Source organism: Alligator mississippiensis, chromosome 9, assembly GCF_030867095.1.
Source record: "Alligator mississippiensis isolate rAllMis1 chromosome 9, rAllMis1, whole genome shotgun sequence".
Classification (NCBI taxonomy): domain Eukaryota; kingdom Metazoa; phylum Chordata; order Crocodylia; family Alligatoridae; genus Alligator; species Alligator mississippiensis.
The window spans coordinates 24,169,920-24,185,610 of NC_081832.1; the positions used below are offsets into that span (position 1 = coordinate 24,169,920).

Here is a 15,691-nt window from a genome sequence, read left to right on the forward strand (position 1 = left end):
AGGAAGGTAAGCTGAATTTTTAGAAAGAGTGCCAGATGAGCTTGTCAATCTCTCATGTGGACTTCACTGACACATAAGTGAGAAGTATATTGCAGGGCTAGATATAGGAGTTTTATCTTATTAAACACCAGAAATATTCTGGTCCTTTCAACAACAGAAGAGTTCTCTGAACCCCAAATGGATCACAAGTCATCAGGGATAAGCGCATGCTCTTGCAGGAAAGTGTGAAGTTCTGATCACTGGATATTTTTTCTCCTCTTCCTCAGAGGCCTGGACGGTTGGAGTTCATCAAATGTAAGGTACCTGGTGGAGGGATATATAGTGATGCTACATTTCCTGTTTGCAGCACTGACAGGACATGCAATGCTTCAGGGCGGTATGAAGTTTTGCTAGTGTGACTGGCCAATGTTATCCCCAAGTTCATGTCATGCAGTGGTGTTCTAAAGGTTCTTTAACAAATTCTTCACCTCCGTTTTCTTGTGCAGGGACCGGGACTCCCCCACCATGATTCAAGACGGATGCGAGGGGAACGCTTCAAGACCTAAGGTTGAGGAGGACCGGGTTAGAGTGCTTCTGGAGGGGCTGGACATGTTCAAATCAGCAGGTCCAGATGCTCTCCACCCCGGGGTGTTGAGAGAGCTGGCAGGGGTTATTGCAGGCCCCTTAGCACAGCTTTACGAGTGCTCGTGGTGCTCGGACCAGGTGCCAGATGATTGGAAGATAGCCAATGTGGTCCCCATCTTTAAAAAGGGGAGGAGGGAGGACCGGGCAACTATAGGCCCGTCAGTCTTACCTCAATCCTGGGGAAACTCTTTGAGAAGATCATCAAGGAGCGCATCTGTGATGGGCCGGCATCGGGGACGATGCTCAAGGGCAACCAGCACGGTTTCATTAGGGGCAGGTCATGTCAGACCAACCTGATTGCCTTTTACGATCAGGTCACAAAAGCATTGGATGCAGGCGTCACAGTGGATGTAGTCTTTCTGGACTTCAGCAGGGCCTTTGACACTGTCGACCACCCCATCCTCATGAAAAAACTAGGTGACTGTGGCATCGATGCCTACACGGTCAGGTGGATTGCGAAATGGCTGGAGGGTCATACTCAGAGGGTGGTGGTGGATGGGTCATATTCGACCTGGGGGGAAGTGGGCAGCGGAGTCCCCCAGGGCTCAGTCCTTGGGCCTGTGCTGTTCAATTTCTTTATCAGCGATTTGGATGATGGGGTGAAAAGCAACCTGTTCAAATTTGCTGATGATACCAAAATTTGGGGTGAGGTGCGCACTTTACCAGGGAGGGAAAGACTGCAGAAAGACCTGGATAGGTTGCAGGGGTGGGCTAACAAAAACAGGATGCGTTTCAATACTGACGAGTGCAGGGTGCTGCACTTGGGCAGTAGTAACCAGCAGCACACTTATAAGATGGGAAACTCCCTTCTTGAGAGTACAGAGGCAGAAAGAGATCTTGGAGTTGTCAGTGATTCCAAGATGAACATGGGCCGACAATGCGAGGTCACGGTCGGCAGAGCTAACCGGACCTTATCATGTATTCACAGGTGCATCTCAAGTAGGTCCAAAGAGGTGATCCTCCCCTTCTATACGACACTGGTCAGGCCGCAGCTGGAGTACTGTGTCCAGTTCTGGGCACCCCACTTCAAGAGGGATGTGTACAACATTGAGAGGGTCCAGAGGAGGGCCACCCACATGATCCGAGGACAGCAGGGCAGACCCTACAATGAGAGGCTACAGGACCTGAACCTGTTCAGCCTTCACAAGAGAAGGCTGAGGGGGGACCTGGTGACTGTCTATAAACTCACTAGGGGGGACCAGAAGGGGTTGGGGGAGACCTTGTTTCCCCTAGCACCCCCCGGGATAACAAGGAATAACGGTCACAAGTTGTTGGAGAGTAAGTTTAGATTACACATCCGTAAGAACTACTTCACAGTCAGGGAGGCTAGGATCTGGAACCGACTTCCAAGGGAAGTGGTGCTGGCTCCTACCCTGGGGGTCTTTAAGAAGCGGCTTGATGCCTACCTGGCTGGGGTCATTTGAACCCAGTTTTCTTCCTGCCCAGGCAGGGGGTCAGACCTGAAGAACTACAAGGTCCCTTCCGACCCTACTTCTATGACTCTATGAAAGGTGCAGCTTCTGGATTCAAGTGATGACTTGGGAACATCAGCTCTAAGTAAATTTCCATGTAGGTTTGTACGTTTCCAGCCCTCCTGTTTGGGAAGAAAAAGCCCTGAGCATTCAAAAGCCACAAGGCAAGATAAAAAAAAGACACCCCACCCCCAATTTTCTTAAATCCTACAAGCTTTGAGCCAATTTCATAAAACGTTTTTTGAGTATGATTCAAGGAGTTGAATCTTTGGGGCTGGCAAATCTGCATTTATGGCTTTGCTGAGGGGGTAGCAAGCCAAGCCACACAAGCTGTGCAAGCCAAACTTAAACCAACATAACCTTTCTATGGGGGCACGCCAGCATGCATAATCCCTCTCACCAGGTTACATGGAGACAACACATAGGCACTGTTACACAAACACATCCTGCATTAGGTGCCCACATACTAGCCCCCACAGGCCACCAAAAGGCGTGCAACTAATTTATACATATATGAATGTGTACTCCAGTACGTATTTAAAAAAAAAAAAAGGAATGGAGACAGCCAACTCTAGAAAGCACTTATCGGTCACTTCAGACTGAAGGCATCACGGAAGTGTGCTACCAGTATTGACATACCTGCAAAAGGATTCTGGATCTGCCCTCCACCCCACAGACCTGCACCAAGCTGTGGCTCAGTGAGAGCTGCTGGGGGGGGAAGGGATGAAGTTTACCGCTTCATTTCACACACGCCTGCGTGTAGAAGCTTAACCTAGATAAGTAACTGGAGACCAGAGGAAAAACAGTCACGTGCCCCTTTGCTTAAAGACAATTTACAAGCTGCTGCTGCCCTGCAAGTCAGGAGGGAGAAGAAAGAGTAAGAGAGCAAGAGGGGGATGCTGCAGTAGTGGGAGTGGCACAGGACCAGATTCCTGGCAGTGAAATCAGCTCCCTCATAAACCAGTGGGAGTCTCATCAGGCCCACAGCATTTGAGAATATAAGCTTTCCCTTCATTTCATTTCAGCTGTTGGCAGGCAGCCTGCAGGAGCTGGAAGCAGCCAGGATAATGCTAGGAAAAGGATGGGTGTGGTGTACTCCAATAGGTATAGAAACCACTGGCTCGTTGATTAATAACACATTTCATCTTAAAACACAGTTAATAAAATAGGGGCTAATTCTTCTTGCCAGAATCCTTAACACCCCATAACAAGAGATATCATGGAGTAAGTCTGGGTAGCAATTGACAGCTCTGCTCTCTACAAGGGAAACACTCAAGGAAGAGGTTAAGATGTGGAAGAACCGCAGAATGAGCAGACAGATGGCTCACGCAGAGCCAAGCTTGAATGCACATCCCCCTGGGTCTCTCACCAGGCAGGGCTGGCAAGAGCCAGTGCTTTCTGAGCAGTGTTTGCACTGGATTTGGATGAGTTACAAAAACGTCCCAGATACAGAGTAACTGGTCCTTTGCTCAGTGTTTATTACTGTTCAGCTGCGTTGGAACAGGGATGGCAAGATTCCCTCCCTCCAAAATGCTAGAAGGTTATTTTTTGCAAGTGACTTTTGCAGCTGTAAGTTGACATGTTCCTCAGTCTTTGATCCCCATGGTAACAGCTTTAACATCACCTCTGCAAGGCAGCCTGTAACCAACTGAAAACTTTTCCAAACAGGCTGCTTAAGAGCTAGAAAACAAAGACATAACATGTAGTAGTACACAACCCCCACCACTCCAGCAGCTTCCAGGGAACAAAGCAATCCTATGCCTTCTAGGGCTAGGAAAGCACTCAAGCTCAACTCCATGTGTGAAGAATTCACACTTCCACTACTGTGAAAGTGAGCTCAGCTACTCCACTTGTAGATTTATGCATATGGCCAGGCATATTTGTGAACAAGGCCCATGTGGGAACTCCTGCTTTAAAAAACAAACAAATCTGTCCTTAAAGGTCCTATGCGAACTACTCTTTTCTGCATCCCCAGCCTATTTCCAACCAAGCACAAAAGGCATCAACTAATTCCTTCACAACTGACAATTATTGCTATAGTTGTTGCCCTTTTTATCTAGGGATCCACTTATATTGCAGAGGGGGGACAGCATTATCTTCCTTTTACAGATGGAGAAAGCAAAGCAGAAGACTGGAGCCACACACCCTCCAGCGCACAGAAGCAGGAACAGAATCCTAGTCAGTGGATCACCCTTTCCTTACTGGCTTGACAAGATTGTTTATCTGCTGCAAGCACCTCCCAGAAACAAATGCAAAATAGTCCAGCCTATTTTCCTGGCAATCAGTTTGCATCTTTTGTTATCAGACAAAAATTGATATTCACATTGCACTTGTCTAGCTGGAAAGCGAGTACAAGAAAAACTAAACACATTTCTAACATAGTTTGCTAACATCAACCTTGCACTATACACTGTAAAAGCATGTTAAAGCCCTCCATGGCCACTAATATAATTAGATCTATGTAAACAAGCTTGGTTTTAATATTCTGTACTAAGTTACTGCAATGCACTGTCTAAACTGAAAGCAACAGAAAAGTCTATTCCAAGAAGACATCACTCATCAAATGCGAGTTTTCTCCTATGCTACTGTTCTGAAGTAGGCTTGAACACTACACATGAAGAGAATGTATTTTTAGGTGTTTTGAGGTGGGCTGAGAACTACTTGCAAGCCAGGTTTCCTCATGGTAAATACAAGGCCCACAACATAAGACTCACCAAGGAGCATCTTCTCTTTGTTATCCTCTCATAGGACAGTTTTGGCTGCAAGTGCTTTCTGAATCCAGTTACTTTTTTTACCAAATATAAGAAGGGGGAATTCAGAAAAGTGGGTGTGCATTGAAACACATGACACAGCCTGCCAAGTGCCTAAGGAAGGTTGATATGTTTGTGTATGGGTACCACCTTGTGGGTTACCCATAGCAGAAGCCTTTTGTTATTGAAAGTTGATGTTCTTCAATAGTGAGTGTCACTTTAACTTTTCTGCCACAGGGTGAGAGCAGAGCAGATAAGGCTGCCCACAGCCCCTGCTCCAGAGGTGCAAATTGACTCCTGCTCCAGATGCAGCTGGCCGTGATGCTGGCCACACCACTCCCTTCTGTATCATTGGCTATTGCAGCTAGCAGGCCTTATCCCTGCTAGCTTGATGAGCTGTTAGACTTGGGTGCACCTTTAACCAAGCTGTTCTGAAGTCACTGGCAGCCTGTCCACTACAGTTCAGCCAGTGTGAATGCACAGTCAGCTCCTAGGTGGTCCCAGGTGCTATTAGTAACCACCCTGAAGGGTTCATTCCTTTCACAGTTCAGAGGGGAACTTTAATGGCATCACCAGGAAGTAACATGTCATCATTAACAGGTTTGCACAGCTGGGCTCCCACAATCTCCTCTCACAGCTTGTGACCCTATCCCAAAAGGATACAACTGACCATAACACAACCAACCTGAAATTAACACAAGTTGCTTGGCTCAACTTCTGAATTTAATGAGCTAATTTCAGAACTTCCTCCAAGCAACCACTTCACAAAGACCACTACTGCTGGCAGCCCCTCTGGCTGCTTTGGCAGAGGTATCAAGGCCTGAATAATGGCCAAGAGAGTATTTAATCTCTTTGGCCCAAAATAAAGCAATGTCCACCTTCAGATCAGGATTGAAGCATGTTGGTGGAGCTCCACAAGAGGAACTCATGCTCCTGCTGCCACACTGCACCTCTGCTGTAGGTGTCAGAGCAGTCAGGCACCTTTCATTAGCACCATGTACTCTAGTTCTCCAGGCCTGACCCTGCAAGCCCTGTAAGCGCACAAATACTGAACTCAGGGCATACAGGATCAAGCCCATAAAAAGAGACAAAGTCAGCACTGTAGCTGGCAGGTACAGCTCTGCTCAAGTCATAACACAGGCCAAAAGGAAACAGACAAACCCAAGTAAGGAGAGTAAATTATGTTTTCAGGCTTCCAAGAAGGATTTACAAAGCTGGAAAAAAATTGCCTGGTTTTAACTATGGCTCAGTCAGTGTCTTGTTAAAAGAAACCTGTTGGCTGGAAACAGACCTGAATCTAACAAAGATCTGATCTGCCCTAGAAGGGATCTTCAAACAGGACAGGCATGAAACTGCCACAGAGAAGTGTTCTGGACCAGGGCAAAATCTTCATAAGAACACAGAGTAGAGGAGAAGTATATCATTGGACACAGAGAGGGTTGTGGAGTATTCTACAAGACTACGTAAATCTAAGACACAAACAGCATCAACAAGCAAGCGGGGGGGGGGGGGGGGGGGGCACAGAGCAAGTCATGTGCCAAACGCCAGAAAGCTCTGCTCACATAGTAAACAACTATATCCCAGACTCTTGCTGCTCTCTGGCTGGATCTGTTCCAATTCTGTAGAGGCTTGAGACATTCAAAGGGACACAAACTAGGAGTCCTGCATGGCTAGAAGTATTTTCCATAGTGCCTTCCCCATTGCAATGTAAACAATTACTTCCTGCTCCTGTTGTTGCAGAGGAAAACATACTGCATTTACTTTCTTCAGAGTAATTTCAGGCCTGAACCAATGCAGTTGTGTGGGACACTAACCCTCCTCCCGCAAAGGGCTCAGCCAGCCAGTCAGCTGAGAGAGCAAAAGGGCAAGTGGAAAAGAGCTCAAAAACAAGCAGCACCAGCAGCTGCCTGGTCTGACTCCCTCTCCACCCTCCACAGCCCACCCCTTGCCCCTCCTAAGCTATTTTAATCCTGTGTTCTTTCAGACACCAGGAGCCTTTTGTTTCGGCCTGCAGAAAGGCTGAGCTGACTGCACGGAGGGCCTGTCCCATGATTTCTGTAGCAGAAGCAGCTGCCTCTGACATGTTAACAGTAGGCATTTGCTAACATGTTTTTTTCCCCTCCCCGAGGGACTTTATCAGCTTTTGATATGTGGTTGAGAAAGAGCATAAAATACAGCAGTGACCAACCATGTACAAGACAGCTCAGCACACATGCTATCCTGGTTTGTTTATATTCACCCCTGATTGGCTGCTCCCTCACCCTCCGGCAGGCATGTATCCAAGGCCCTAAGGCTTCCCGATAAGAAGCCATTACAAAAATTCATAGCTCTGAGAGACTTGTGTTTTGAGGAACAGATCAGCAGTTTAATTTTGAGCAAAACTAATAACATCTTGGATACTGAAGTCAAGCCTGCCCACATGCAGAGAGCCGAGCACAGAAAGGGCCTGGATCCTGTAGCGATTGCCAAGCATGACTGTGATGTAAAAACAAGCACAACAGATACTGCATGGGGAGGGGGGGTTACAACTTCTACAGACTGCAAAATGACAACCATCAGCAGCTGAAAGAGGTGGAAGAGCAAGATGGAAAGAAAGTAGCAGAATTTCAGCAGCTCTGGCTGGAGTTCAATAGTGGCACTGCTCTCAAACATGACATGTTTACCATGCTTGGCCTGCTACTCTTCCTTCTGCCAGGGGACCCAACCCTGCCTTCAGAGGCTGGCTGCAGCCTTTTTGTTTTGTTCTGCATGTATCATTACAAAATGCTCTGAGCCCAGCAGTTCTGGGCCTCGGGAATATTCTAAACAAACAGCACATCAGCAGGGTTGCTACAAGGACGAGGCAGACTTTGCTCGCCTCCTCAGGGCAGGAGTTGCAGCTCCCCTTTTCCAAGCAGCCAGGGACCTGGTCTCCCCACACGACTTGCGGCCCGCTGTTCAGCCGCGCCCATGCGGGGCCGCACGGGAAGTTTTTCAGAAGCGGACGGTTCCCGTACAAGGGACGCGGTCCTGCCTGGACGAGACGCCGCGCCCAGCCCCGGTGGGCCAGACGCGTTTCAGACACACCTGGACGGACGCGCCCCGCCGTCACACGGGTCCCGGCGCGGCCCGAGTCGGGGCCGCCCCGCCCGCCGCGGTCCTTGCACCACCCACTGCCGCGCCGCGGAGCGGCCCCCCGGCGGAGCCGGGGCAGTCGGTCCGAGGGGCGCAAGCCCAAGACTTCCGCCCGTCCCCGGCGCCCAGGGCTCGGCCCCCTCCGGCCGCACGGGGCTGGTGCAAACAGCCGCGGCAGGAGCCGCTCCCGCCTGCCGCCCCCGGCCGATCCCCTCGTCTGGCCTGGAGGGCGCGGCCCCGGCCCCGCAGAGCCCTGGCCGGGCGGGGGGGAGGGGGGCAGGGATGACATCACAGCCGGGCCGGGGGGCAAGGATGACATCATGCCGGGCCGGGGGGAACGGGATGACATCACGCCAGGCGCCCCCCGCGCACGCACCGAAGCTCCGGCGCTGCTTGAAGGGCCGGTCCGAAGGCATGGCGGCCGCTCGGGCTCGGGGTCGCGGCGGCGCGGCTCGGCTCGGCTCGGCTCAGCCCGCGTCTGGCTCCGGCGCGGCGGCTCACTGGGCTGAGCCGAGCTGCAGTGACATCACCGCAAACGCCCTTAAAGGGGAGGCGCGGGCGGCGTTCGGCCGACACCTCCCTCGGCCGCCTGCGGGCGGGGAGATGGATGGGAGCCGGGCGGCCCGTGGGCACCACCCCGTGGCGGCGCCGCCGCTGGCAGGCGGGGGGGATGTGGCTCCGCTTCTCCTGCCCTCCTTCCGCGGGGCGCGGGGAGGGAGATAGCGCCCCACGGGGCTCTGGAGCGCAGCCTCCCCCTCCCGCTCCCCACAGAGGTTGAAGCCACCTGGCGGTGGCCGCTGCATTTCTAGCCGGGCAGCCTTGAGGGAGCCCCCTGACCTCGCGGCCCATCGTAATCATCTCCCTGAAGTGACCCCTTTTCCTCGCTCCGTCCCGCGGGTCTTAAGGACCCTCTTCTTTGTCCTGTCCTCGATGTTGCACCGCTCAACCGGCCTTTGCTCCGCAGTGCTGCTGTCTTAGCGGCTCCTGCCAGCGAAGCTCCCGGTCCACAGCCCTGCAGACTGTTTTTAACTCATCCCAGTAGAGCCCTTGGCCCCAGGCATGTTACCTGGAAAGCTGTTACCTGGAAGGCATGTTACCTGGAAAGCTGCTACTTTCCAGGTAGCTGGAGGAAATGTGTGTGGTGTGATGTGCGGTGATGCACCTCCCCCTCTGCCCCCCACTTTTCACAGTCCTAGACCCCCAGTGCAACAGACCATCAGCAATAAGAGCGATGCTGACCCCATCTGGGATGGCCAGTGTCCAAAATATCCAAGGGGGGGAGTTTAATACCTTTTTCTTCTGATCTTTTTGCCTAGTCACCATAACTATTTATCTGTAAGGCCAGTAAGGGCCTTCTCAGATGGTGCTTTTGAAATAGATGGTGCCTCTAATTTGCAAAGGGCTCTAAGGCAGGAGTGGGCACAACATGGCCCGGGGGCCAGATGCGGCCTGCCAGGCCTTCTATCCGGCCCGCCGGGCCCCTAAAAAATTTAGAAAATTAATATTAATCTGCCCTGGGCTGCCTGTCATGTGGCCCTCAATGGCTTGTAAGCAGCCCTCTGCCTGAAATAATTGCCTGCCTCTGCTCTCAGGTGTTTTGAAGTCACCAAATGGAGAGCACCAGAGAAGTATTGTCACGTGTGGATTTAGGATTTGGAAAAGGGGTGTGTGGAGGGGAGGTGTATCGTCACATAACACCACACACTTTTCTTCAGCTAAAGCAGAACTAGGAGCTCTACTAATAGGCTACGGGCTGGATGGAGAGTTTAGAAGGGATCAGGGAGATGATGAGTCATGAAGTCAGGTGACTCCCTCAGTGCTGCATGACTAGAAATGCTGGTGCCAGGCAATTTTGGGGTGGAGCAGGACTCGAGCAGGGGACCGGTGCAGGTGTACCCCCCCCCAGATTTGCCCCGGAGTATTAGTGCTGTTAACCGGCACGTTGATACTACAGGTACTGGCAGTTCTAGAAATAGGTTACAATGTAACTATAGAGAAGTACTTCGAAATTGACAGTAAAGTAATTTCCAGGCAATAATATGAGGACAAGGATGATACCTGACAATGGACCAATAAGCCATAATGCATTATTTATTGACTGATGCAGTGATTCTAGGGTAATCTGTGGAGACGTAATGCTGTTTTTTTTTCTGTGGAGACAGCTAAAACATATTTGGACTGAGATTTCCAAAGGAGCCTAAGGGAGCTGTAGTTCAATAGACTCATAACTCCCTTTGTTTCCTTGGAAAATTACAGACCAAATATACTCTTAATTGTTGCAGTCTTTTCTTGCTGAAGCAATTGCTGTAGTTGCCACAGCAATGCATATGATTCTGAATGGAAGCTGACATGTCCCTGTGAAATCTGTACTGAGATACAGTCCAGACTATGAATAAGCTTGAGGACCCCTTGAGGCAGACAAAACTAGGCACACTGACCTGTTAAGATATTTAGTATATTCATGCTGCCTCCTTAACTTATGAACTAATCAGTCTGCTGTGCTCTCTATTTTGCCTATTAAATTTACAGCTCCTTCTGTGTTGAATAGTTTAAAGAGCAAAGTGACTACAAATCTGGCATTTATAGCTGTAGCTTCTTATTCATTTAAAAAAAAAAAAAGGCTTAATTTTTTAGGAAATACTGTACTTAGTTTTCCTTTTAAGCATATGCTTCCACAAAAGCAAATTTATGCTGCCTCACTGTAGCCTTATTTACTTTAAATGTGCAGGAAGTGTTTGTGTATGTAGTGCTAATGATTAAAGAGGCTTTGGGTTAATTTTATTCAGCGTTCAGCTTTAGGTTTAAAGGGTTACTGCTCAAATTTGGCCCTTTTACAAAACCTAAAACTAGTAAAAATGTGACCTTTTAAAATTAAATTTCCATGGAAACAGCTATTTTAAAATATGCTTTCAACTGTAGCGGGTCTTTTTTCTTCCTGAGGAAACAATTTTAAATTGTATATAAACAGATAAAACTGCTGTAATGTGTTTTCATTGGCTTAAACAAATATAAAAAGTTAACAGCATAAATTATGGAATGTAAACGTAACTATTTAAGTTTGTGTTTACCAAGTTGAGAGGAGGGGAGTTACAGGAAAACAAGTGGATATATAGACAATCCTTAGGATAAATGATAGGCTTTTGAACTGGAGGTTGTCTCTAAACTTAACTCAGAAAAGGAAAAGAACTCTAGTGAATTGGATCAAGGAAGCAATGCGACTGTAAGCTCTGCTGGCATGGGGAAGTTTCTTTCTTTACAGAGTACACCTGCTAATTACATCCCTTTTGTTATAAAGGAGTTTGTTTTCTTGTGATTGAATATGCACTCTCAGGTCTCTTCAAAATCTATTTATGCAGATTTGGATGAAAAACTTGGAGCTGTGATTCTACAGAATTCCCTCCACTTGACTGTACTGGGAGAATGAATACAAATTTGGATAAACCAAGGGGTTTCGTGGTATAAAAGATGCATGGCAGAAGACACAACTTGGCTTCTCATCCAGGATAATTTTGCATAAGTGAAACAAAGGTAAATGAGACTGTATTAATAATGCAGTAAAAATAACCCCAGCATTTTCTGCATCTCTGTTTCAAGAGCTAGGAGTGTGGTGCTGTAGGACTCATTGCAGAGCCACTGGCAGGAATATTCGAACGCTGGTGGCGCACGGGCTAAGTCCTGGAGGACTGGAAAAGGGCTAACATGGTCCCCATTTTCAAAAAGGGGAGGAAGGAGGACCCGGGCAACTATAGGCCAGTCAGTCTCACCTCCATCCTTGGTAAAGTCTTTGAAAAAATTATCAAGGCTCACATTTGTGAGAGCCTGGCAGGACAAATTATGCTGAGGGGAAACCAGCACGGGTTTGTGGCAGGCAGATCGTGCCTGACCAATCTAGTCTCCTTCTATGACCACGTTACGAAACGCCTGGACACAGGAGGAGGGGTGGATGTCGTATACTTAGACTTCAGGAAGGCCTTCGATACGGTATCCCACCCCATACTGGTGAACAAGTTAAGAGGCTGTGACTTGGATGACTACACAGTCCGGTGGGTGGCAAATTGGCTAGAGGGTCGCACTCAAAGAGTCGTGGTGGGTGGGTTGGTCTCGACCTGGAAGGGTGTGGGCAGTGGGGTCCCGCAGGGCTCGGTCCTTGGACCGATACTCTTTAATGTCTTCATCAGTGACTTGGACGAGGGAGTGGAATGTACTCTGTCCAAGTTTGCAGATGACACAAAGCTATGGGGAGAAGTGGACACGCCGGAGGGCAGGGAACAGCTGCAGGCAGACCTGGACAGGTTGGACAAGTGAGCAGAAAACAACAGGATGCAGTTCAACAAGGAGAAATGCAAAGTGCTGCACCTAGGGAGGAAAAATGTCCAGCACACCTACAGCCTAGGGAATGACCTGCTGGGTGGCACAGAGGTGGAAAGGGATCTTGGAGTCCTAGTGGACTCCAAGATGAACATGAGCCAGCAGTGTGACGAAGCCATCAGAAAAGCCAATGGCACTTTATCATGCATCAGCAGATGCATGACGAATAGGTCCAAGGAGGTGATACTTCCCCTCTATCGGGCGCTGGTCAGACCACAGTTGGAGTACTGCGTGCAATTCTGGGCACCGCACTTCAAGAGGGATGCGGATAACCTGGAGAGGGTCCAGAGAAGGGCCACTCGTATGGTCAAGGGCTTGCAGACCAAGCCCTATGAGGAGAGACTAGAGAACCTGGACCTTTTCAGCCTCCGCAAGAGAAGGTTGAGAGGCGACCTTGTGGCTGCCTATAAATTCATCACGGGGGCACAGAAGGGAGTTGGTGAGTATTTATTCACCAAGGCACCCCCGGGGGTTACAAGAAACAATGGCCACAAGCTAGCAGAGAGCAGATTTAGATTGGACATTAGGAAGAACTTCTTCACAGTTCGAGTGGCCAAGGTCTGGAACAGGCTCCCAAGGGAGGTGGTGCTCTCCCCTACCCTGGGGGTCTTCAAGAGGAGGTTAGATGAGTATCTAGCTGGGGTCATCTAGACCCAGCACTCTTTCCTGCCTATGCAGGGGGTCGGACTCGATGATCTATTGAGGTCCCTTCCGACCCTAACATCTATGAATCTATGAATCAATCCTGCTCTTCCTGAAGCCAGTGACAGATTTCCAGAACCTTTTGTGGGAACCAGATTAGAACCAAAAAAGAAGGAGTGGTGGAAAGAGGGATCCAGCTGTTTTCTAAACAATTGAGGGGGCTCATTTCTTTCCTAAGAGTGGCTTTATGCCACTTCAGCATCAGGCCACCACTCTAAAGCTGGTTTGTGTTGAAAGATCCTTAATTGCCACCTAAAGTCTTGTCCCTCTAGGGCTGTGTCTACAGTGGAAGTGCTTTACCAGTGTAGTAACATTAATGTACTACACCAGGCAAGTCTGTAGCTTGGATCCAGCTATACTGGCAAAAAACACATTTTGGATGGGTAGAGGGCAGCTGCTCCTATTGGGAAAATTAAGCTACCCTGGGATAAGTACAGTTTTGAAAGTATAAATGCAGCTATGCAAGGGCGTCTGCTGTCACAAGTTGAGCCAGTCAGGGACCAGACCTCACATCCCTGACAGCTGTGCTGACAGAATTCTGGACTGTAGACTGAGCCTACAGTGAGGTTTCTGCCCATAAATTACATTGGTTTAACTGTCCTTAAACTGTTATAGCATCTGCTGTTTCAGGCAACTGCCATGGTCATGCCACTATCAGAATGGCTATTCCAGTACAACTGCATATACACAAGGCTTCATGAGCATAGCCATGCCCATGTGAAATAATCACACTGCTAGGCAGAGCTATGCTGTTAGAACACTTGTGCATGGACCAGTTGTTAGGATTTCCTATGCTACTTCCTTCCCCAGGTGAGAGGATGAATGACTGGCTTTCCTGCATCTCAGTCATTGCAGGTTGCTGTAATGCCTGCTGGGAACCCCTGGTGGTACCATAGATTAGAAGCCTAAATATTGCTGTAGTTTAGGCCTGGGGACTGGCATGTCACAAAGTAGTCCTGGGTTCTTGGCAGTGCATTAGTGGTTTAAAACTGCCTTGGTGCCCTTCCCATGCTGTACTAACTACTGTTCAACTAGAGAAGAGGGCTGGGTCACAATATTTAATTTTTGTTGTGACAATCTGTCTTGTTCTACAGCTGATGTTAACTTTTAACAGCAGAGCCCTTGTCTTAAGAACTGTCATCAAAGCTGGGAAATGACATAATACTTCCATCCCCTGTTGTGTTCTTTACCTGCATTATGGTGGCTGGTAGGAGGTACAGAATTATTTTCTATCTTCAGGTACCAAGAAAAATCTTCCAATCTAATCTTTACAGCTATCATTGGAATCAATGAGCTAAATATGAACAAGGTGCTCTAATTTCAGGATAAGTTTCTACACATGGCATTATTGAGCTTTAAATTCACACCATTCCTTAATCTGAATTAACCTTCTATAGACTGTAGTTGGATTATTATTCTCCATCCACAACAAGTGACTTTTTAAATCCCTGTTACTCCAAACTATTAACTTGAATGGGTATTAAGAACTATTCATCCTTTTGCAGGATTAAACCATGTAATTTCATTGCAAGTCCAATTGTTCAACATCTTGCAGAAAATGTTTATCACCTTGCCAGACTGTGCCTCTACTTCCACAATAGGGTTACTTGCATCTGTTTAAAAAAATCCCAAAACAATCAAAGGGGTAATTATGTTAAGGGATTGGCCCAAAGTAAATTCTTACTCTTTACAGTGCATTAAATACCTCATTGTTCACAGAAGTCATGTTGCCAACAGCTAGCGAAGGCCAAAGCACATAAACAGGTCATAATCTCCACTTCTCTAGGTATGAACCATAAAGCATGTATATGACGCTTGCACTTATTTTTTTTCTGTCTTTTATCAAAATTCAGATTTTAATCTATTTAGTCATTTTGTGCCGTGAAAATTAAATTAAAATAAATTGCAGTGCAATTCATAGGCATTATATAATTTCTGATGTATATTAGGAGCAGCTCTGTCTGCAATGTAATTTAATAATGTGTATATGAACCCACTGACTGATGATGTCTTTGAAATCAGTCTAAGAGGAGGGATACTGAGATCTGCAGACTGCAATACTCTAACACTACTTAGCGAATATGTTTCCTGAACTAACTGAATGAGCACCCATTATATCTTGGGTAGAACTGAAAATTAAGAGGCAAATTGTTTGGTACATCGGGAGTATATAGAAGGCAGCTGTCTATATCATTCACAGTCTCAGTTTTCATTGAAATAAAGTTTTTTTGCCCCTTCTGCTTGCAAAGTTGATGTAAAACATGAGTCAAGTATAAATTAATGCCTGCCCAAGTCTGCAAAAAAACTTAAGATAAGGGCTTTGAGAAGTGTGAGCCCCTTTAGTTGTCTGACTTTGAATCCCTGGAGATGCCATAATTTTGCAGATATACATTTGGCAGTTTCCTGAGATACAACAGAATTTGTCATCTTTGTGGTTGAATCCACAATTTAATTCCAGTCAGATATCTGGATCTCTGCACCTTGCTGGGACTTGTCTGCCCTCCCTGTGAGGGGAAATTAATTGGATTAGAAACCATGTACTGCACAAACAAGCAGGACAGGGTTAAGAAGCTACAGCTAGCATAATCTACAATACAGACTTCTGATGGCATAGCTGACTCAGATGGGAAAGGAAAGGAAGAGGTGTGATCCCTGATATGG

At 47.8% G+C, this 15,691-nt stretch overlaps 1 protein-coding gene across 2 annotated transcripts in view; it reads right to left on the reverse strand.

Moving 5' to 3' along the window:
• MAP1LC3A (microtubule associated protein 1 light chain 3 alpha) overlaps positions 1-8,473 on the reverse strand; it is a 41,044-nt gene extending 32,571 nt beyond the window's left edge. Inside the window, exon 1 of one of the 2 annotated variants that reach the window (XM_006266626.4) lies at positions 8,337-8,473. In XM_006266626.4, coding sequence (XP_006266688.1) covers positions 8,337-8,376 — 40 coding nt within the window. In that variant the 5' untranslated portion in view covers positions 8,377-8,473. Of the gene's footprint in view, positions 1-7,912; positions 8,298-8,336 lie in introns of those variants that run through there. The other variant, XM_059733244.1, reaches the window with a different exon arrangement.
• Between the last annotated feature and the right edge of the window lie 7,218 nt (positions 8,474-15,691).